The 22607-nt window shown below is 41.5% G+C and overlaps 1 protein-coding gene across 1 annotated transcript; it reads left to right on the forward strand.

Moving 5' to 3' along the window:
• LOC8059466 (BTB/POZ and MATH domain-containing protein 1) lies at positions 19055 to 20185 on the forward strand. Its single transcript, XM_002464566.2, has one exon. It carries the CDS (start codon positions 19055 to 19057, stop codon positions 20183 to 20185), a length of 1131 nt encoding a protein of 376 aa, XP_002464611.2.

The following is a 22607-nucleotide window of genomic DNA, read 5'->3' on the forward strand; positions in this document are numbered from 1 at the left end:
TTGGTAATGACGTTAAGAATACCCAACAAGCATTTTTGGCGCCGTTGCCGGGGAAGGTTGATTACTAATCAGGAATGAATATAGAATTTTAAGTTATCATTCGCATCACTAATATGATTGAGCTTATCAATTCTCTCATACAGTTTTACCCTGATATTTTTCTATTTCATCTTATGCAGGGGAATGTATGAATAGAAGACATCTTCCAGGAAATTTTGTTGACAATCCCGAAGCCTTATTCAGAAAAACAAGAGCCGAGCTCAAGAAGAGATCATCAACACTTCAGCAAGAAGCTTCATCCAATCAAGAAGATCACCGGAACTTGTCTTTAGAATTCGAAGCCATGGCGAACAAATCGATCTGTGACTTCTCAGCTCCCACTACAGACAGCATCCGCACTGGACCTGCTGCAGAGATCGATGGCAACTTTGAGCTCAAGCCTGGACTTATCAACATGGTGCAATCCAACCAGTTCTGTGGGAAGGCACATGAAGATGCTAGTGCTCATCTCCAACACTTTCTGGAGATTTGCAGCACATTCACCATATCAGGAGTCCCCAGAGATGCTATACTACTTCGCCTCTTCCCATTCTCACTGTTAGGGATAGCGAAGCAGTGGTTCTACGCTACAAAGGAGAAGAATACTACGTGGGCACTCTGCTCCATGAACTTTCTGGCTAAGTTCTTTCCCATGGGCAAGACCAATGCTCTCCGTGGGAAGATTACAAGTTTTCAGCAACAACATGATGAATCTGTTCCAGAAGCATGGGAGCGCTTCCAAGACTACATCCTAGAATGTCCCCATCATGGAATGGAGAGTTGGCTACTGATGCAGACGTTTTATCATGGGCTCGGCAATAGTGCCCGAGAAACCATGGATGCTGCAGCTGGAGGAGCATTCCTATCACTTACTATATCACAAGCCACAACTCTTGTGGAGAAGATGGCGTCCAACCAAAGCTGGAATGAAGAAAGGACCCAGACACGCAAGAGAGGTGGAGGTATGCATCAGCTCAAGAAGGTAGACATGTTGTCTGCAAAGCTAGACCTACTCATGAACAAGCTTGATGATAGAGCTGGAGATAAGAAAGAAGTTATGCACATCTATGACTCTGACATGACTTGTGAGGAGTGTGGAGATGTTGGACACTCAGGCAATCACTGCCCTGAGATGCTTGAGGATGTGAACTACATCAACAATAACTACAACTACTTCAACCGTCCTCAACAAAATCAAGGTTGGAATCAACAGAGGCCTAACTACTCAGGTAATTATCAAAGTAACAATTCTTACAATACTAATAATTTTCCACCTCTGAGAGAGTTAGTGTCTAATCAAGGAAAGCTAATGGATAACCTATCTAAGAAATTGGCATCTAATGATAAAATGTTAGAAAATATAAGTAATAGAATGGATAATTTCTCTACTGCCATCAAGAATCAAATTAGCTTTAATAAAATGATTGAATCTCAGTTAAATCAAATAGCTGCTACTGTTCTTGCTACTAACCCCGGTATACCATCACAACCGGAAGGATTAGAATCCGCAAATCTTGTAGACATGTTTGATACAGGTAACTACTGGAGTAACCCCGTCACGGAAGTTAGTACTGACCTTCTGCCGGTCAAGAGAGGCGATCCAGGATGCCCTGTCATCCCGATTTCCATCGGCATGGTGGACTTCCCACAAACACTCTCTGACTTTGGCTCTAGTGTCAACATTATGCCCAGGGTACTCTATGAAAAATTCTATCCTTTATTAAAAACAACCATGTGTTTGCAGTTTTCAGATCAGACGTTAAGTTTTCCAAAGGGAATATTGAAGAACCTCTGCGTCTGAGTTGGTACCTTATACACCCCAGCAGACTTCGTGGTGATAGAAACCGGTAATGATGAGAGGGCACCCGTCATCTTAGGGAGGCCATTCCTGAACACCTCGGGAGCTGTTATCTACACTAGTGCTGCCAAGATCAGTTTCTACATCAAAGGGAGGAAGGAGACGTTTTCCTTCAGGAACAAGACTACACAAATCCCAGAGCAATCCAGACATGAACCAAGGAAGAGGACCAACAGGAGGAACAGGAACAAGCAAGTGTGGACCGAGTCAGCTAAGATGGTCACTGAAGTTCAAAGAGGTCAAGATCGTCGACTCAAGTCACCGTTTCTGACCAAAAAGGATGATCCAGGTATGCCAAGCATTCATTGCTCCATCAATGGGTACAACTTCTACAAACACTTTGCGACACCGGATCGGGCGTCAACATGATGGCCGCAGTCACCTATCGGCTCTTGTTCGGAACCATGCCCCTAAAACTGACATACATTCAGCTCCAGATGGCAGATCAGACATTCCGAAAAGTTGAAGGTATAATAACTGATGTCCCTGTCAAAATAGACGATCATTTTGTCCATACAGACTTTCAGGTTATTGACATGTGAGAAGATGAGTACGATCCACCCATCATCCTTGGGAGACCGTTCCTCAACACCGTTAAAGCAATCATCTACATTGGAACCGGAGAAGTCCACATGCACTTCCCCTTAGGGAAGGTACGCCGCTATTTTACTGACCCTAATTATATAGTTGAAGACTCTAAGCAGGTCAAGACAAGAAGAAGACGACGCAACCACAACCAGAAGGGGCAAATCATCAAGGATGGATGGGTAGACTACGAAGGAGAAGTGGTAAGGTCTGAAGACATACAACTTGAACAGAATTATCCAGTGGAGACTGTAGCACCGAGTCAGGTGTGGAGAGAAAAGATAACTATACACGAAGAGGTGGCGCCGCCGGAAGCACTCACTATGCCATCCAATGAATCCCACAACGACTGAGAGAAAACGGAGGGTCCCGTTCGGAGGACTTAAAAACACCGAACGCCTTGCCAAGAGGTAAACTTGGTAGTTACTCTTTTTCCTTTAAATTATTTCAAATAGTTCACTTAGTTAATCAGGTTCATACTATCCTAAAAAGAAAATAAAAATGTTAAAAAACAGTAAGCCCCATGTGAGTATACAAGTGGCACAAAACCCATAAGTGCATTCACTGTGGTGGCATAAAAATAAAATAAATATTTTTTCTGCTCTATAAAATGAAAATATAAAAATAGAGAGTAATATTTATTGAGGAGGTTCAACATGATAAAGGCTAGATATTTATGATAACACCTAATCAGTTCCACAAAGCTTTGTTGTCTATTTGAGCTCCGCAAAATTTAAGAATCAAGAAGACTAGCAGACGGGGGACATTCTAATCGCTGTCAGGGTGCTGTCGACTTTCAAATACACCTCTCCCACCTGCTAGCTACATCAGAAGAAATTACGTCAAAATTCAGCTCGGGGGAGAGCACCTCCATTTATCCCGCTAAGTATTTCTATCTATCTACATTTATACTTATACTATATTAAAATATAAATATACATAAACATGGAAAACCAAATAAAGATTTTATGCCTATATAAATATATGTCTTTTGCTTAGTGTGTTTAATAAATAAATAAAGTGGCTATGCTAAACTGAATCTTAATAATAAAAATCTAGCATGGATATGATGAATAGTTGCTCTGCCTAATTTTTAAAATTTGAAGTTCTCTTTCAAGTTTAGACATAACTGTTATAATTTAAAGCTTGCTCTAAATCTGAACTTGTGGGAAGGAAACTTGATCTAAAGTCTAAGTTGTTAACGGATATGATATGGGAAGGTTGAGCTGCTGTTTATCTGTTCCTAGAGATGCTAGAAATCTAGAGGATTTTATCTTTGAAAATCTTTAAAATGACACAAGATGATTTCCTGTATGATGAGAGTTTAAATTCCTACCATAGCCATATATACATGCTTGCTAGACTTTGAGCCACACATTTACTTTTTACTGCTTATGAGCATTGCGTGTGGTCAAGCTGTGTAGACCCTTAGGAGCTTGTCATGTGGTTAAATCAAGATTCACTTGCACGTTCACTCACACATGTTGCTTCTACTCCGGAAGTACGCATCCACATATATCCACTCATTACCATCTCCAGAACCACCCAAAAGTATTCTACTCCTAATCCGGGAGAGAATAGCCAAAAACATTTCTGTTTTTCCCTATGAAATAAATGCTCAAGTTATCTTGGTTACTACCACTTGCTACATTATTTCAAGAGTTGAGTGCTCTAAAAAAAGAGAAAGGATACGAGGAAATAAAAAGGGGCAAGTGCCCGGAACCTCGAAAGAAAAGAAAAAGTGAGACGAGAGGTAAAAATGGACAAGTGTCCGACAGTAGAATTAGGGGTACAAGATACCCACCTGAGAGGAAAGAAAAAGAAAAAGAAGAGCATCTCATTCTCCTCAAAAGTTTCAAAAGAGCAAGAAAGGTATGTATCCCCTCAAAGAGCAAAAGTAGAATTAGACTTTCATCATTGTTATCACCATACACCATTCATTCGCCACACATGCACATCTTGATTTGACTTATTGACTTGTTTCTCTGGATCTATGGTTTGACTATACAATAAATGTCTTGTAAGTATGTATATGTTATCTCCCACCTATGAGCTCTAGATATTAAAGCCTTATTAGAGTAGGGTGAGAGAGAAGTCAATGTCACTATGCTTCATATCACAAATACCACATACTTTGAGAGAAGGCATATACCATCACTGCCTTGGTAAGATCCAAAAATACCACAAAAGAGAGATCTAAGAGAGTCATACAAGGAATCTCTGAGTTTTATTTGAAAATCTACAAAAAAAAACTCTAGAGCTATAGCTGATCAAGAATAAGAGACATGACACTTGACTAGACTGTTCTATCTTTTAACTACTCAAGACAGATGTGACGGTTACAAGTCCCATGGTGAAAGGTAAAATGAATAAGTTTTAAGTCTTGACAGTTTACTCTAACTCAGAGATGAGATCTTATTTAAAAGCATGTGTACTGTCAATTTTCAAAGGCATTACAACAACTTCTGATCCATCGCTGAGATTATCCTTGCTCAAGGACGAGCAAGAGGTAAGCTTGGGGGAGTTTGTTGACGGTCCTTAAGTATCAAATTTAATTATCAAATAAACAAAGAAAAGGATCCAAATGAAATCAACATCTAGACTTAGGGTTTTATCTGACAGAATTCCACGAGTTTTGGTGTTTGTCTATTTCTACAGGGGGTTATCAAGAAATACAGAAGAAAGGCCCACACGTCGGGATTACATAGAGATATTAACATGCCGTGTAATTATCTTACATCTAGAAGACTCCAGAAGCCACGAGAACGAAGCAGAGGCAGAACGGGGCCTGGCCCAGGGCGCCCGCCCTAGGGACCAGGGCGCCCGCCCACCTCTGGAGTCCAATCAGGACTCTCTTTTGGGATTACGCTCCACCGACCTAAAGGATCAAGGATAACCGTTCAATCAATGTCGGTTTGATCCGACGGCCCACATTCACTTGAAAGGACTATAAAACCAGACCCCTGGCCCCTGGAGGAGAGAGCCTCTCAACCCTAATTCATTATTCATCAAGGGAGAAGAAGCCTCTGATTAAGCCTAGAGCCACCACATCAATTAGACATCTAGATTAGCATAGCTACATAGGATTAGAACTAGAAGGAGTCAATCTTCGATTGGTTTCCGGATCTGTCAGCAGGATTCTTGGTAATTCTCTATTGTTCTTCAATTGTTCATCTTTGTTCTTCAATATTATGAATATGACTTTGTTCTACTTCAATATATTGATTATGACTTTGCTCTACTTGTTTATATTCGCAATTATATTGTTCTTAGTTTATCATAGTTATATACTTGGCTTAGTTAGATTTGATCTATATACATGTTTAGGATCGTATAGCGTTTATCCATCGGATCCATGGGTAAATGATAGATATTGTGTAGGCGTGGTGCTTATACCGTATTTATCTGCGATTGTACCCTATATGCCAGATCGTGGGGTAGTTCGTGGTAGTGACAGCTCCATTGATTCTTATATAGTCCCCCTCTCGTGTATTGGGCTGGCAGAGCAACATTATTACAGGGGAGTGATTATGATGTTTCTCATATTCCTTGCTAATATCACTATGCATGGGCGTAGTCTTGTCTCGCAATGATTGCTAAGTATAATTGCATTAACTATGATATGCTAGACTCTATAGTTAAGAATAACTTAGAAAATATTCTTGTAGTTCGTTCTAATACCATGCTAATGACTTACTAGAATATCTAATTGAGGTGCTTATCATATTTATATGTGGCTAAGTTATGCTTATCAGATTAATTATCTTTGTCACTATTCATTACTTTATATATCTTTTATGTGACACTTATCTCTGTATGAAAGAGTTAGATAAATGTTCTCAATTATACATGCAATGATAGATACTCAATCTTCTATTCCATTCTATAATCAACATTGATGATTACTAATCCCTTCCCAGTGGTAAAAATATAAATAACGATACCTGGAATACTTCCCGGTTAAAATGCTACATCGGTATTAATCTGTGCGCTTGTAGATCCCATTTATTATTTATTTAGATGAGCAATTACATATTTCAATACCGTGTCTCTCATGTCATGCTGGGGATAACAACTTGGCTTAAGTGGTATGAGGGATAGGTTTGGCATTTTTGGCGCCGTTATCAGAATTAGAAAACTAAGTCTACTTTTGGTAATGACGTTAAGAATACCCAACATGCATCTTTTTATTATTTGAGTAAAGTATAAACGTGAGTAGAACACTTAGCTGGATAAATTGGGGTGCTCTCCCCCAAGCTGTATCTTGATGTAATTTCTTGTGATGTAGCTAACAGGTGGCGTAGGTGTATTTGAATGTTGGCAACACCCGGATAGCGATTAGGATATCCTCGTCTGCTAATCTTCCTTGATCCTTGAATTTTGTGGAGCTCAAATAGACAACAAAGCTTTGCGGAACTGGTTAAGTGTTAGCATAAAATCTCTTAGCCTTTATCATGTTTATTTTTATATTTTCATTTTTACAGGACAAGAATATATTTATTTTATTTTTACGCCACCACAGCGAATGGGTTTTATGCCACGAGCATACTCACATGGGGTTTACTATTTTTAACATTTTTATTTTCTTTTCAATATAGCATGATTAACTAACAAGCTATTTAAGAAAAGTAAATAATTTAAGAAAAAAAAGGAATGCAGAAAGGATAAATATGGATAACTACCGATTTTACCTTTCGGTGAGGGTTCAATGTTTTAAGTCTTCTGAACAAGACTTCTCACCGTGTTCATTCTTTAGGTGCGTCATTTGAGTTAGGTGTGGACCTTGACATCTGCACCTGTTGATACGGTGTCACCCATGTTTTTCGTTTGGCCAGCAGTTCGAAGTGCGGCGTTGGTAGCATCCTCCTCAGTGTGTTTGTGCTCGTAGATCCAGATCTTTCACTTAGTAGAGTCTGGGAGTTGGAAAACTCCTCCATATTTTGCTCGAAGTGTATCCTACTCATAGAGACAAGGCAGAGATCAAGTGCATGGGCCCTGTTGGTGGAAAACACCAACAGAACTAAAAGTGTATTTGTTCTTCTCTAACCTTAAGCATAGTGAGCAAGACAAAGTTGATGGATGATAAGATCATGAGTGTAGCATTTAAAACATTTGTCAGATCAGATCACTCAACCTTATGGAAAGATAATCTAAGTAAATGTTTTTTTCTTTACATGACTATCATTTTCCAAAGATCGGATGTGCAACATTTTAGCTCATATGGTTAAGAGTGTGGGATCAAGAAGGTAGTACCGGGAACAAAGATTAAAGGACTAAACATGTTGAATCAATTGGGTTGGTTAATTTGGAGTTATAAATCATACATGTTTGTCTCTTTATCCATGTGCATGCCAGAATCAAGGAGAAGCTTATAACAGTAACAGTCACATACCTTAAGATGTTACCTTAATTGAAGAGTGATGGTACAATATCACCTTGTGGAAGCTTTTCTTTCTCAATGGTTGTGCATCTTGTTCGTGGCACTCTTCATGTCGTTCCATGGATTATCTCTCTATGATGGACGAGCTATGTCTTTCTTGTGCAAATTGTTAAACTTCATGTGTCTTCCTCTTTATCTCCATTCTGAATTTATCTCTCAAATCGATATTGAAAATTTTCCTGCAGGGGTTAGTCCAACAAAATATACGAGTGTCTACACAAGCAGTTTTTAGTTCAATAACCAAACTAGACTCCATGTCTAATCGGATTAAGGAAGGCTATTTAACCTAAGCATCATGCTTAATTTAAATGCCAATGGAAGTATGTCGAGTACTTCTAAACCAACACTTACTTTTGAATAGACAAAGGTAGCATGACAACATTATAGAGATCTACTCAAGTGGGGATGAAGTAGAATGATTAGTGTTTAACAAATTGAGCATGTCTTAAGGGTAGGGACAACCAACATAGCAACATGGCAAAGGATGTAAAGTATTCCCCCCAGCTTGAACAAGTCAAGTTTGGATGAATTTAATTCAATGTTGCATGATGATTGGTTGGACATACCTTGTTGTTATTCTTCACTCTTTTACTTCAAGCCTGAATCGCGAAGATAACGGGATTGCTTTCCCCCAAGCTGAATGTTGACATAGTCTTTAATCTTGAATCCGCACAACACAGATGTTCTTCAATATTCTTGAGCTTCAAAATGTCAGTGATGAATGCAGCGCTTCCAAGTTGATGAAGATATCTTGATCATTGGGGATTCTCTATTTAAATCATGTTAAACTCAAATAGACAACAAAACTTATGGCACCGATTAAACATTAGTAGTTGGCCACTTAAGCCTTAGTTGTCCAAGCTTTTTAGATTTTTCTTAATTCTTTTTCTAAGCAGAGTTTCAACAAGATCTCTTTCTTAATATATATATATTTTTTGGGTTTTAATATTTTTATGAAGCAAAAGGAAATGGAATAGGATGAATGCATGTTTATTTACTTTTATTTTTTTATTTTTTTTATTCCACCACGGTGAATATCCATGTGGGCTTTTACACACCACACAATTTATTCACATGGGGTTTTAGTACTTAAGATGCAATGAGTTATATAAAATATTTTTATTATATTTTCTAATGCAATAATAATGCAGAAAGATAAATATGTTATGGAGAAATGATGATGAAAAATAAATATGCTAAAAACAAATGCAAAAAAGATAAATACAATAAACCTAAAGCTAGTGATACATTAAATTAGCAGACATCAAGATCATTATCAAAATCTTCACACCAATTGCTTCCCCGGCAACGGCGCTAAAAATGCTTGTTGACATTCGTTAAGTGCAATAAGAATAAGAAAAATTCCGCAAGCGCACAGAACATCATCGTAGCATTTTACCGGGAGTATTCCAGGTATCGTTATTTATATTTTACCACTGGGAAGCTAAGGTCAAAGAATCTGATAACTTACTATCATGCATCTACTAATTTAATAAACCAACTAGACTAAAGTAGAGGTAAATGATATATGATAGGTAATAATATAAATGTCAGAATTCTATGATAAATGCGTAGATAGCCATAGCGGGAGGACAACAGGAGAGACCTAAGTTCCGATATACTTCTCTATTACTTCAGTTCTATGATAACAAAGAATGAATAGATATAGCAATCACATATTAGCACTTTGGGACATCAGAACACCAACCACAGAAAGAGAACTCGAAGGGGGCTGGGAAGCTCTGACTACGGTCCTACAAACACCGATCCGAACGAGGTGGAATACGTCGACCGTTAGGGCTGTCACTACTCTAGGGCTACCACAACAATCCGCAGGACTGGGTGCAACCTCAAGTAACCTCTAGTATAGACATCACGTCTACACTAATGATTACTACTCTAATTACCATGAATAACTAGAGCACTCGATGCGAACGGAGATCCTATGCCAAAATATAACAACTACACTACTCGATAATAATAAAGGCATAAAAGTAAATAGAGAAGATAAATATATTAAAGCATAAGTCTTACAATAAATATAAAGGCATACCAAAACTCTAAAGACTTCTCCAGAACCGAAGCGCAGCTCCGCTCTCCCTAACTCCCGACTAGAACTAATCTACTACATTGGAATGTCTAGCCCTAGTTCTCTATAGAGGAAAGGTTATCCTTCGAGGGCACCTCTCAACTCTATAATGATGTGTTCTCCTCCAAGGGCCAGGGGCCTTGCTTATATAGCCTCCTCCTTTGTGTCTTTTTGGTTCAGCAGGCGATGTGGTACTAAACCTTCCACCATATCTCATTAAAATGCACATAGGCCTTAATGGACCAAAATCTGATTTGGGCCCAATGAATCCCGCAGCTCTTTCATGTGGAGTCCTTTCATTAATATCTCTTGATTCCGAACTCCAAATATAGCAAATAATATATGCATTTCGATCAGCTCGACAAGATCTTTGTAATGGTGTACTCCATTCTGTGATTGGTGCTTGTACCAGGGCGGGTGCCCTGGCCCCGGGCCCGTCTCGGCTCCGCTTCGATCGAGTTGCTTCTAGAGTCTTCCTGATTATGGAAAATTACCACACACATTAATATCTCTATGTAAACCCGACGTGTGGGCCTTTCCTTTGTATTTCCTAATAACCCCCTGTAGAAATAGACAAACACCAAAACTCGTGGAAATCTGTGAGATGAAACCCTAAGTCTAGGTGTCGGTTGCATTTGGATCCTTTTTCATGATTAGTTGACGATTAAATGTGAGCATTAAGGACCGTCAACAAACCTCGTTAGTAGATCTCTCTTGTATCGAGATGGGTTCAAGCTTGTGTTTGAGTCAAATAAAGTAGTCGTCTCGAGGTATGGCCAATTCATTAGCAAAGGCTACGAGAGTGGAGGCTTGTTCCGCTTTTCACTCTCTGATTTCTGTAATAAAGTTGTGAACCATGTGTGTGATTCAAACAATTCATTGGCTGATATATGGCATTCACGTTTGTGTCACATTATTTTTGGATGTATGACGTGTTTATCCAGTATGAGTTTAATTTTGAACTTTTCTATTGTTAAAGGCTCTAAATGTCAAGCATGTGTGCAAGCAAAGCAACCTCGTAAGGCTCACAAGGCTGTAGATGAGAGGTGCATGACATTACTAGAGCTCATACATTCTGATATTTGTGAAATGAATGGTGTGTTGACAAAAGGAGGAAAAAGATACTTCATCACTTTAATTGATGATGCAACTAAATATTGCTATGTGTTTCTTCTAAAAACTAAAGAAGAGGCGTTTGAATGTGTTAAGACTTATAAGGCTGAGGTAGAGAACCAATTAGAAAAGAAAATCAAGCGTGTTAGGTCTGATCGTGGTGGAGAGTATTTTTCCAATGAGTTCGATCTTTTCTGCGTGGAGAATGGAATAATTCATGAACGGACACCACCATATTCGCCTCAATCTAATGGGGTTGCCGAAAGAAAGAACCGAACATTAATGGACTTGGTGAATGTCATGTTAGGAACATCCGGTATGGCTAAAGCATGGTGGGGGAGGCTGTTTTAATAGCATGTCATGTTCTAAATAGAGTTCCAACTAAGAATAGTGAAGTTACTCCGTATGAGGGATGGAAAGGAAGGAAACCATCACTCCATTACTTGCGTATGTGGGGCTGTTTGGCCATGGTTAGCGTACCAATTAATAAGAAACGCAAGCTTGGACTAAAGACCGTTGATTGTATCTTTTTGGGTTATGCGCACCATAGCACGACTTATAAGTTCTTAGTGATAAAATCTGAAGCACCTGATGTTTTAATTGATACACTTTTGGAGTCACGGGATGTTACTTTCTTTGAGAATATTTTCCCGATGAATGTTCCTTATTCTTTACTGAGTTCTTCTAATGAATTTATTCCTGAGCCTACACCCTCGATAGAGCCAATTATAGACCCACTTGGTATTGAAGAGGATAACAATGTTGTAGCTCCTAGAAGGAGTAAGAGACAAAGGGTTGAAAAATTCTTTGGTGATGACTTCATTGTCTATCTCAAAGCTGATACTCCCACGACCATTGCAGAGGCATATGCATCACCAGATGCAGATTATTGGAAGGATACAGTCCGTAGTGAGATGGACTCCATCACTGCAAATGGAACATGGGAAGTAGTAGATAAACCAGCGGGTTGCAGACCAATTGGCTATAAATGGGTATTTAAGAAGAAACTCAGGCCTGACGGTACTATTGAAAAGTACAAGGCAAGACTTGTTGCTAAAGGTTTTACACAGAAAGAAGATGAGGATTTCTTTGATACCTATTCACCTGTTGCCAGATTAACTACAATATGAGAGCTGTTATCCTTGGTTGCTTCCCATAAGCTTCTTGTCCACCAGATGGACATGAAGACGGCTTTCCTTAATGGAGAGTTAGAGGAAGAAATTTATATGAATCAGCCTGATGGATTTATAGCACAAGGACAAGGTGTGCAGGTTACTCAAATCCTTGTATCTCTACTATAATGGAACACTTCAAATTATACTAGATTTACCCAGTAAAATTTCCCCCGCTGAGAGTCTCCAACCTCTGTGCATCCAAAAAAATGTATGCAGGAAGTCGTCTTCTTTAAAATCAAGGACTACAAAACATCTCTCCAAGGCTTCAACCTAAACATGCGGCCAAGATAGATTGTTGGCTTCAACTCCAGGCTTCAACGGGCACCACACAGGCTTCAACACGCGGGCACGGGTATTATACTAGTGGCTTAAAGCAAGCACCAAAGCAGTGGCATGAGAAGTTTGAAAAAATGTTGACCTCTGCTGGGTTTGCAATAAATGAAGCCGACACTTATGTGTATTACCGTTATGGTGGGGGCAAAGGAGTAATCTTGTGTTTGTATGTTGATGACATACTAATTTTTGGGACGAGCATCGATGAGATCAATGAGGTTAAATCATTCTTATCCCAAAAATTTGACATAAAAGATTTGGGAGAAGCCGATGTGATCCTCAATATTAAACTTAATAAGGGTGAGAATGGGATTACTCTTTTGCAGTCTCATTATGTGGAAAAGGTTTTGAACCGTTTCGGTTATATGGACTGCAAACCTTCTCTAACACCCTATGATCCTAGTTTAATACATTGAAAGAATAAAAGGCTAGGAAAGGATCATCTAAGATACTCTCAAATTATTGGCTCATTGATGTATCTAGCTAGCACAACTCGCTCTGATATCTCATTTATTGTAAGCAAGTTGAGTAGATTTTCCTCTAATCCAGGAAGTGATCATTGGCGTGGTATTGATTGGGTAATGCGTTACCTAAAAGGTACAATGAGTTATGCAATTCACTATTCAGGGTACCCAGGGGTACTTGAAGGATATAGTGATTCAAACTGGATTTCAGAAGCTGATAAGCTTAAGGCCACTAGTGGATACATGTTCACTTTGGGTGGTGGTGCTATCTCTTGGAGGTCTTATAAGCTGACAATACTTATAAAGTCCACAATGGAGGCAGAGAGCTTTGGATACAGCCTCTACTAAGGCTGAGTGGTTAAGAGATATGTTGATAGACTTGCCTTTGGTTGAGAAACCAATTCCTGCTATTCTCATAAACTGTGATAATCAAACAATGATCACAAAGGTGAAGAATAGTCAGGGTAATGGGAAAAAGTCTAGCAAACATATAAAGCGTAGACTGAAGTCTGTCAGGAAATTAAGGAGCTTCGGAGTAATAGCTGTGGACTACATCCAAACAACTAAAAACCTAGCAGATCCCTTTACAAAGGGACTATCACGCACCGTGATTGACAATGCATCAAAGGAGATGGGATTGCGACCCATGTGAGTTAACCTCAGCAGTAATCCAACCTATGTGATCGGAGATCCCGTGAATTAGGACCTGGGAAGAACAATGTTGGTTAATGGGAGAGTACAACCATTTCATTTGACCCACTCCGTTGGAGATGCAGTACTCTTATTTCTGTAATGCAGGTTGACTTTGTCTTAATGTGTTCTGAGGCTTTATAGCAAGATACTGTCCTACAGAGTATTCTTGTAAGAACACACCAATGTGAGCCCAACGGTTAGTCGCAGTTTATAAGAATTGGGTATTCTTTAATAGGCTCATGAAGTGAGTTAGGAGTATGACTTATACGCTCCACTCATGGGGTTGGCTATGGCAGCCTAGTACCAATCAAGACTTTGAGTGAAGCCTATTCGCACCAAACTGCCAATTCAAGGCCTAGTCCATTGTGTAGTTGCGGATGGGCCTATCTTGTTGTTTTAGGTGGATGTTCAACCTTAATCGGTCTCCACTGCTGGTATATTAATAGTACTGTGGTACAGGGAGTATGACTCGCGTGCCCTTGGGATGTGGTGGGGGATTGTTAGATGTTTTGGGCCATGGACCAAACAATTCCAAATAAATCCCAAAGGCCTACTCGTACATGCATGTATATGTGGAAAGATGGGGGGCTTTAGTCCCACCATGCTACTTGAGTGAGGCCAACTTAAAAAGTTGAGCTATCTCCATCTTGTTGAAGCAATTAGGGAGAGGAAAAGGAAGAACCACATGCGCGCGCGCTCGCTCACCTCGTTGGGCCGGGAAGGGCCGGCGCGGGGCCAATGGGCGTGCATGCACGACATGCGTGTCAATATGCACGACATGCGCGTGAATGGTCCAGTGATTTCCCGCTTCGACCCTTGCGGGTGCACGGCTTCGTTTTGCTACTTGGAACTTTTGCATGCATGGAGAAGATTGCGCTGGCCTATTTGGTAAGCAATAATTCTCGTATTATGGCAAGTGTCGCGCGGGGCCAATGGGCGTGCTTGCACGACATGCGTGTCAATATGCACGACATGCGCGTGAATGGTCTGGCGATTTCCCGCTTCGACCCTTGCGGGTGCACGGCTTCGTTTTGCTACTTGGAACTTTTGCATGCATGGAGAAGATTGCGCTGGCCTATTTGGTAAGCAATAATTCTTGTATTATGGCAAGTGTGTAAACGACAGGTAATGTTTCCATAATACTGTGATTGATTGCTTGCCTATTTGCTGCGTGCGACGCGTGTATAAATATGGGGCGAGACGTCGTCCTTTATACTGAGAGATTCATCTCATCCTCGCCACATTACTGCGCTGCCGTCGTCTTCCCCATCCTGTCGCCGAAGTGCCATCGGTGTCAGGAGAGCAGGCTCGGAAGCCTAGGTCTCATCGCGTCCCTACACAGGGTAGGGGGCGTATCAGGTTTTTTTTTGGAAAGCGTCGTCGCGACTGCTCGTTGGACGTCTTCTTCCCACTACGCCTGGTGTTTGCCAATCTCCATCGATGGTCTTCGTCTTCTTTCTCTTCTTCCTTAGCTCCGACAACCCCACTGTAAGGATGTCTATCCTCTCTCTATTGTTCAGTTTCATATCATTTCTGTTGCTAGCACTAGATCCTGTGAACTTGATTCAAATCGTAGTGCTAGTTTTGATTCATATATTTGTGATACATGTCGTTAGTCTTTTTCTTGTTGTCGGAATTAATCTATGCATCTTGCTTTTATTTCCAACATTTCTTTGCTTCTTAGATGAAACTACATATTACAGAACGGTTTCTGCACGGGTCCTTTAGAGTACGTACATACCATCACGAGGAAGTTTGAAGCAAATCTAAGACACTACTTACATATTTTTAATGTTGCTATATATGCTCATACGAAAAGGTTGGTGCCTTCTGTTTAAACCCTAAAACCATGTGTGATTATGCCTTGCGTTCTAAATATTAACATAATAATTTTCTTGACAACCAAAACTATCTATTGTTGTGAAGTTGTTGAAATAATAAATGGACCTCACCATTGTGTTCTTCTCGTCAAGATGGTCAAAAAACATATATGGAACATCTAATTTAGAGTCTGGATGAAAGAGTTATGCTATCAAGAAGATGCCTCAACATCGGTACTACTAATAGTTTGCGAAGGCTTGGTGAAGACCTGGCGAGGATCTAGACATCGGTACTACCGACCCGAACCAGTACAACCGATAATTAGTGAAGACTTGGACATTTGTACTACTGATTCAGACCGGTACCGGTGAGGGGCCTATTTCAAATCTGGCTTATTAGATCTCGACCTCATTTGTTCCAAACTCGTGGGAAACATAGAAAATAAGACTTAGAAAGGTTTTCTATTGGAATAAGACCATCCGCTCGATATATATCAGAGGATCATGGCTGATTGAGTTCTCATCTATCCAATCGTCAAAACACAAACTAATCTACTTCTTTTACCCATTTACTCTTTTCTTCAACCTACATGTGGTTCATCCCTTGACTCACGACTAAGGATGGTTCCCTAGGCTTGTTGGCTGACCTAAGACAACCTACCGATGTCCCTGCCCTAATGGGGTCCCTCCTGAAGGAGACCTTCGACGGCTTTTTTGCTTGTTTGTCTAAAAACTAGCCGGTTCTTTGTCACGCAAACACATTGGTTGAGGTTTGCATGTAAACCTCTCTGTTCTTCACCATAAAAGAGTGAGATCTTTGCTGCGATCTTTGGTCACTGGCAGCCCACGCGTCTAATGTCCTTTCCTAGTGTGTGATTTGGATGATATCCAACACACTTTTTGGTGACTTTGCCAAGGACGATTGGTTCGGCTATCTCATATAGCCGATCTTTCTAACCTAGCCTATTTGTTGGCTCCAATTTACCCTTTTTATGTTTTCATTATTGTTGCTTAATCTAGCCTAAAAGGCCAAAAGCATCTGGTCTTGATCTCCTTTTATCAAGATGTGGAACAACGGTCGCAATTGTGCGAGTTCACCAATCCAATGGGTAAGGAGATCCTTGTTAGGCCTGCAACCATAGCTAGGATGAAGGTACATGAAATTACTAAAGATTCTTCTCTTTGCTATAGCTTCAATAAAATGAACTCTGCATTTGATAAGCTAGAGGAAGAAATCTTTGGTACTCCTATTATTGCCACACTTCCATTGAAATTACTAAAGATTCTTCTTTTGCGGTCTCAAAAGAAGAAGGTGCTTGCATGCACCATGTTTATACTCAGTGGAGCTTGTTTATGGGACCACACTAACCGCATTTGTGGTGTGGTTGCCACTATGTATAGCAGGGAACGAGGCCCAGGGCGGTTTGGCTAGAAGCTCAATAGTGAAGACGTACAGTGGGGAATGGTCTCGAAGGCATTCAGAGACCCACTTGCGCGTGGGGAAGGCTCCATGCTATCCACGGAGTTATCTGACCAAGAGCTTGGCCCTTGTGAGGCCTACCTTGCGAACGGCTCCAATGAGGACTTGGGGAAAGCTTGCACTCTTCTCAATACCTCGGTCTAGATACCAGACTCGTTGATGGGAGTTTGCATCTCTACCTCACTTAAGCTTCTGCATTTACATTGTTACCTTGGTTGTGTGCTTTACCTTTCCTAGCATAGTTTGCATAACTCTTTTACGGTAAAGATAACAATGCACATAGCAAGGTTCAATTTATTGCATAGGTTTTTCTAAGGTTAAAATTAGAGGCTATTGTTAGAAATATAATTTTAAGTTTCCTAATTCACCCTCCTCTTAGGCATCACAGTCCCTTCATAGTGATGATGAAGAAGAAAATTAATCACGACATAGGAAATAGCTCTTCTTCTAAGAAAGACCACCGAAATTCTCAAGAAGTTAAACAAGAAGCACTACTACACTATTCTTTTCGCAAGCAGGCATTTTGCGTTGGGAGCATATCTGGTGGAAACCATAATTTTTTTGAAAACCCGTATAAACCATAGCAAAAAAGGCGTCTAAATTCACCAAAAAATCGCATTTGTAGATGATATGATGATACATAATCTTATAAAATATCTTGCCCAAACTCAAATTCGTTTGTGAGATATAAAAATAACAAATTTCTAACGGATCCTGTGGACAACTTTCTGGCTTAAAATTTTTAGACTAAGCCTAATTTTTAGAGACAGAGACCTTATGAATATCCTCCTCCGTGATTTACTGAGGCAGACATTTTTCTCATCTCTATAAATTCATGTTTAAGGCGGACATTTTCTACCACCTCCGTAAATCCATTTTTGGAGGTGTACATTGTTTTGACCATGTGTGTAAATAAAAAATTAGTCTCTCTATATCGACTTTGCAAGATGGGTAATTGTGACCACCTCCATAAATAAAATGACCGGTAATTGTGACTGTCTCTATAAATAAAACGAGCACCTCCGTTAATTGTCGGGTATTTTAGGAGACGATTGTATTTTTTAACCGCTTGCGTTAATATGTTTGGGCAATGCTTTGCAAAAATCATTTTTGTAGTAGTGAAGATTTACATCTTGGGTTAGAATCAATCTAGTTCTATTCTGTCCTGGTTTCTATATTTAGCTAGCTCAAATTTGTATTGAGGATCATCTCGACCATTTTTTTCCATTTTCGATAAATCTGAAAATGGGATGAAAACGATATTGTTGTATTTTCGACCAAGTGAAAACGGGAGAGGGTTTATCTGGACCAATCTGGTTTATTTTCATCCCTAATCAAGGATATATATATATATGCTATTTTGCATCCATCATGAGGGATACAAGAATGAGCATGAGAAACATTATCAATTTGTTATCAAGAAACTTAATGACTTCAAAATATTTCTTGAGAATTTTAATGATATGTACTCTTGCTTGAATATCATGTAGAGGAACTCAATCCCATTGCTTGAATATCTTTTAGAGGAACTCAATCCCATTACTTAATACAATTGTGAATTTATAATTTATATAGTTAATATGAATAACCATAATTTTATTATTAATTTAATAATTATCTAAAATTATTGGATGGATTATGGATATATATATATACATTATTCGTATATCAAAAAAAATTTAAATAATAACATTCGTATCAGATTTCATGTCTATCCAATCCGTTTTCATCTTTGGTAGTCTCGGTCTCGGGAGCGATTTTTAATAACAAGAAGAAAAAAATAAAAGAAGGAATCCGAGTTCTCGCTCCCCCCCTACTGGCGCGGAGCCCTCAAGGCCCTGGCCCTCGACAAGACCCTAGGCGGCGGCGGCGGCATCGCAACGCAGTGATCAGACCAAGCCGATCCGGACCCTAGCTAGCTAGCTTGCTTCGGTGGAGGAGGTCAAGGAGCCGGCCGGGGCGTTAATGTTGGCCACGTCGTCCGCCTCCGACCGCGGCAAGCCGTCGCGGTCGTCGTCGGCCATCGTTGCCGACATGGCGAGCGGGTACCACGACCTCCAGATCGACTCCCGCTTGCTGGACGCGACGAGCGTTCCCCATGGAGAGTCCGTCTTGTCGTGCGCTTTCACCGTGGGCGGCCATACCTGGCGCATGATGTGCTACCCTAACGGCAGCCGCTCTGCTGCTGGTGGGTACGTCTCCATGTTCCTGAGACTCGACGAGGAGGTCGCGAAGCCGGTGCCTGCGCAGGTAGAGTTCAGCGTCATGGCGGAGAAGCGCGCCCTCTTCCTCGTCAGGAGCAAGAAGAAGAAGGTTCCGAGCACCAAAAAGGAATTTGTCACAACAAGCGACTTCGCCAGCCGGCGTCACAATGTGGGGTACCCCAACTTCGCGAAAAGGGAAGATTTGCTCAAGATGGTGCGGCGTCAGGACGATCCTCTCACAATCAGGTGCCACATCGTCGTCTTCAACGGGCACCGCGCGGTGCAGCAATTTCCAAAGCAGCAGGCTGCAGCGTCTGCAGTCCACGTGCCCCCGTCCAACCTGCACACGCACCTCGGCGACCTCCTCTCCAGCAAAAGGGGCGCCGACGTGGTGTTCGAGGTCGGCGGCGAGACGTACCCCGCGCATCGGTGCGTGCTCGCCGCCCGATCACCGGTCTTCGCCGTGGAGCTCTTCAGCTCGATGCGGGAGAGCGACGCCGCCGCAGGCGGTGTGGTCCACATAGACGACATGGAGCCGCAGGTGTTCCAGGCTCTGCTCCACTTCGCGTACACCGACACGCTGCCGGAGATGAGGACGCCGGAGGAAGGCGTGTTGTGCCAGCACCTGCTTGTGGCGGCGGACAGGTACGACATGGAGAGGCTCAAGCTCATATGTGAGGATAAGCTGTGCAGGTACATCGACGTGGGCACGGCGGCGATCGTCCTGACGCTGGCCGAGCAGCACCGCTGCCATTGCCTGAAGAAGGCGTGCATCGATTTCATCAGTGCTCCAGCAAATCTCAAGGCAGTGGTTGCAAGCGATGGCTTTGAGCATCTAAGCTCGAGCTGCCCCTCCATCACCAAGGATCTGCTTGCCATGCATGCATCGTAGACGATTGATGATGATAGCTGTTTTATTTATGAATTGCATTGGCAGCCATGATCGATCTGCAGTGCGCTTCTTCAGTTTTCGTTGCGGTGGATCCATTGGTTTAGGTCATCAGGTAGTTCATGACTAGCAAAGACTATTTATTAGTAGTATAAATAAATGGAGCGCGCCCATGCAACATTCTAGCAAGATTGTGGGCCTGCTTCTGTGTTTCATTTATGTTATCCTAGGGTGTATTTGGTTTTATGGCTAATTTGTAGCCTGGCTAGAATTCTAACCTGGATAGCCTTAGCCTACTCGCATCAAGCCAACCTCTCTTTGTTTAGTTGTTTGTAGTATCAGCATGGCTAGTCTTAGAATGTGTTTGGTTGCTTGGTTTATTTTGATATAGTCACATCTTCTTTGAATCGTTAAGGTTACCCCTTTGGGTGATATTTGGATAGCGAATAGGATTGAGAAATGGATACATACAGGGTTATACAATAGTGGGTTAAGGATTAGGAAATTAGCGTTATTGTGTTGGGTTAAGATTTGGGTTTAAGTGGGCCCCATATTCTTTCGATGAAAAAAAAAAGAAAACAAAGGTTGTTGCCTGGCCTTATCCATTACCCTGCTCATAGCTAGGCGGGGACAGGTGAGCAGATAGACCATGCTCCAATCAAGCTATATGGAAGTAATTGATTATGTTTGACTTCATGAGCTCCTCGTCGGCCGACACTGCAAGGCGAGCACGCGGGTGAGATGGGAGCAGGTACGGTGAGCGCGGGTGTGAGATGGGAGGTGAGGAGAAGCGGAGCAAATGCATCAACGATGCAGTGTCGCGAGCTGGTGGTGCTGCGGTCGGGTGGCGGCGAGAGTAAATGGATGCAGCATCGTGAGCTAATGCGTCGGTGATGCAGCGACGAGGATGAGGACCGTGACACGGCCGTGCCTGCCTGCTGCCCCTGTCTCCCCATTTGCCACGCCCACACTACGCCTGCCAGCCGTAGTGTGGCCGTAGCGGCGCGTACGTCGGCACGAGGCAACACGCTCTCTTCGTCTCCATCAGCGGACCGAGCGTCGTTGCGGAGAGCGTGAGGTGATGCGCAGGCAAGCAGTCCATACTCGAGAGGAACACCAGCGGGGACGGTGCACAGGTGACTGTGTGGGAGGTGAGCAAAATAAGACAGGAGCTCAGCCAAGCCTGTTCAGCAAAAAACGGCCACTCCATGCGTTCTTCTGGGCCTGGCTAGAGATTAAAAACAGGTAACCAAACAGCTGAGAGGTGGCTTGCTAGAGCCTAATTAAGAGTTAGTCATCTAACCAAACAGACCCATTATTGTTTCAGCAAAGATTGTCCCTTGATTGACCAATTAAGTTGATCAGTTTCTTTCTCACGCTGAATTTGTGTTTAATTAGGTTGCGTTCCAAACAGCCCCCAAATCGTGAAGCCACCTATTCTTTGCGGAACAGTTTATTTTCTCTGTTATTCTCCAAGTAAAATGTTGACGCCATTCACTCCACCAAAAGGTAATTGAATTGGTCCAGTATATCCCTTAATAAAATTTTACTTTCAATTTGTTCTTATTACTTTCAAATGTTGAGTTTAAGTTCGAAAGTTATGAGACACTAGCTATAATGAAACTATGTAAGAAAACTATATATATATATATTATTTTGCAATTGGTCCAGTATATCCATAGTCACACTAGATCGGCAGTACCATATATTCCAACCTATAAAAATAACTATTATTTTTATGTACTTTGTAGCAAATAATGAATGATGTTAAATCATATCACCCTCGAAAAATTGATGTAGTAAAAAATGTATAAATTTCTTATATGGTAGATTTAACCAATTCAAATCAAATAGTATTGGTTAGTAAATTTAATAGATTGTATCAGGGAAAGTTTCAGGAGGACAAAGTAAATGATGCTGGAGTAATTTAAAATAAAAAACTAGAAATACTCAGTTTTTTTAATCCATTCATTACCTGATCGAAGGCCCGGAATAGTAAAGAGCCCAAGCCCACTCCGCACAGTTGCATTGGCCCATTCTTGACAGCCCATCAAGAGGGGAGTCCGAGCCTTCTGGATGAAGCCAGCGACTCTTCCCCTCCCCCGTCGTCAGGTCTCCCACAATTCCGCGGCGGCTGGTGCCGTGCAAAACCCTACTGTTAGGGATATTTTCCGGGGTGATCTCATCTCCTCGGATTCCCTTTACGGGAGATCTATCCTAACTACGACTTCCCCCACGACGGCCTACGGGATATCACCCACGACTACGCACGTATCCGTGGAGACCGGTTCCACCTCCGTGATATCACCCACGACTCATCGTGGGCACGAGTTTACTTGGGGCGAGAGTTTCCTCTTCCCCCCCCCGACTGTATAAATACCCGTGATCAATGAATAAACAAACACCCGAGTTCATTCTATTCCTC

Source organism: Sorghum bicolor, chromosome 1, assembly GCF_000003195.3.
Source record: "Sorghum bicolor cultivar BTx623 chromosome 1, Sorghum_bicolor_NCBIv3, whole genome shotgun sequence".
NCBI lineage: Eukaryota > Viridiplantae > Streptophyta > Magnoliopsida > Poales > Poaceae > Sorghum > Sorghum bicolor.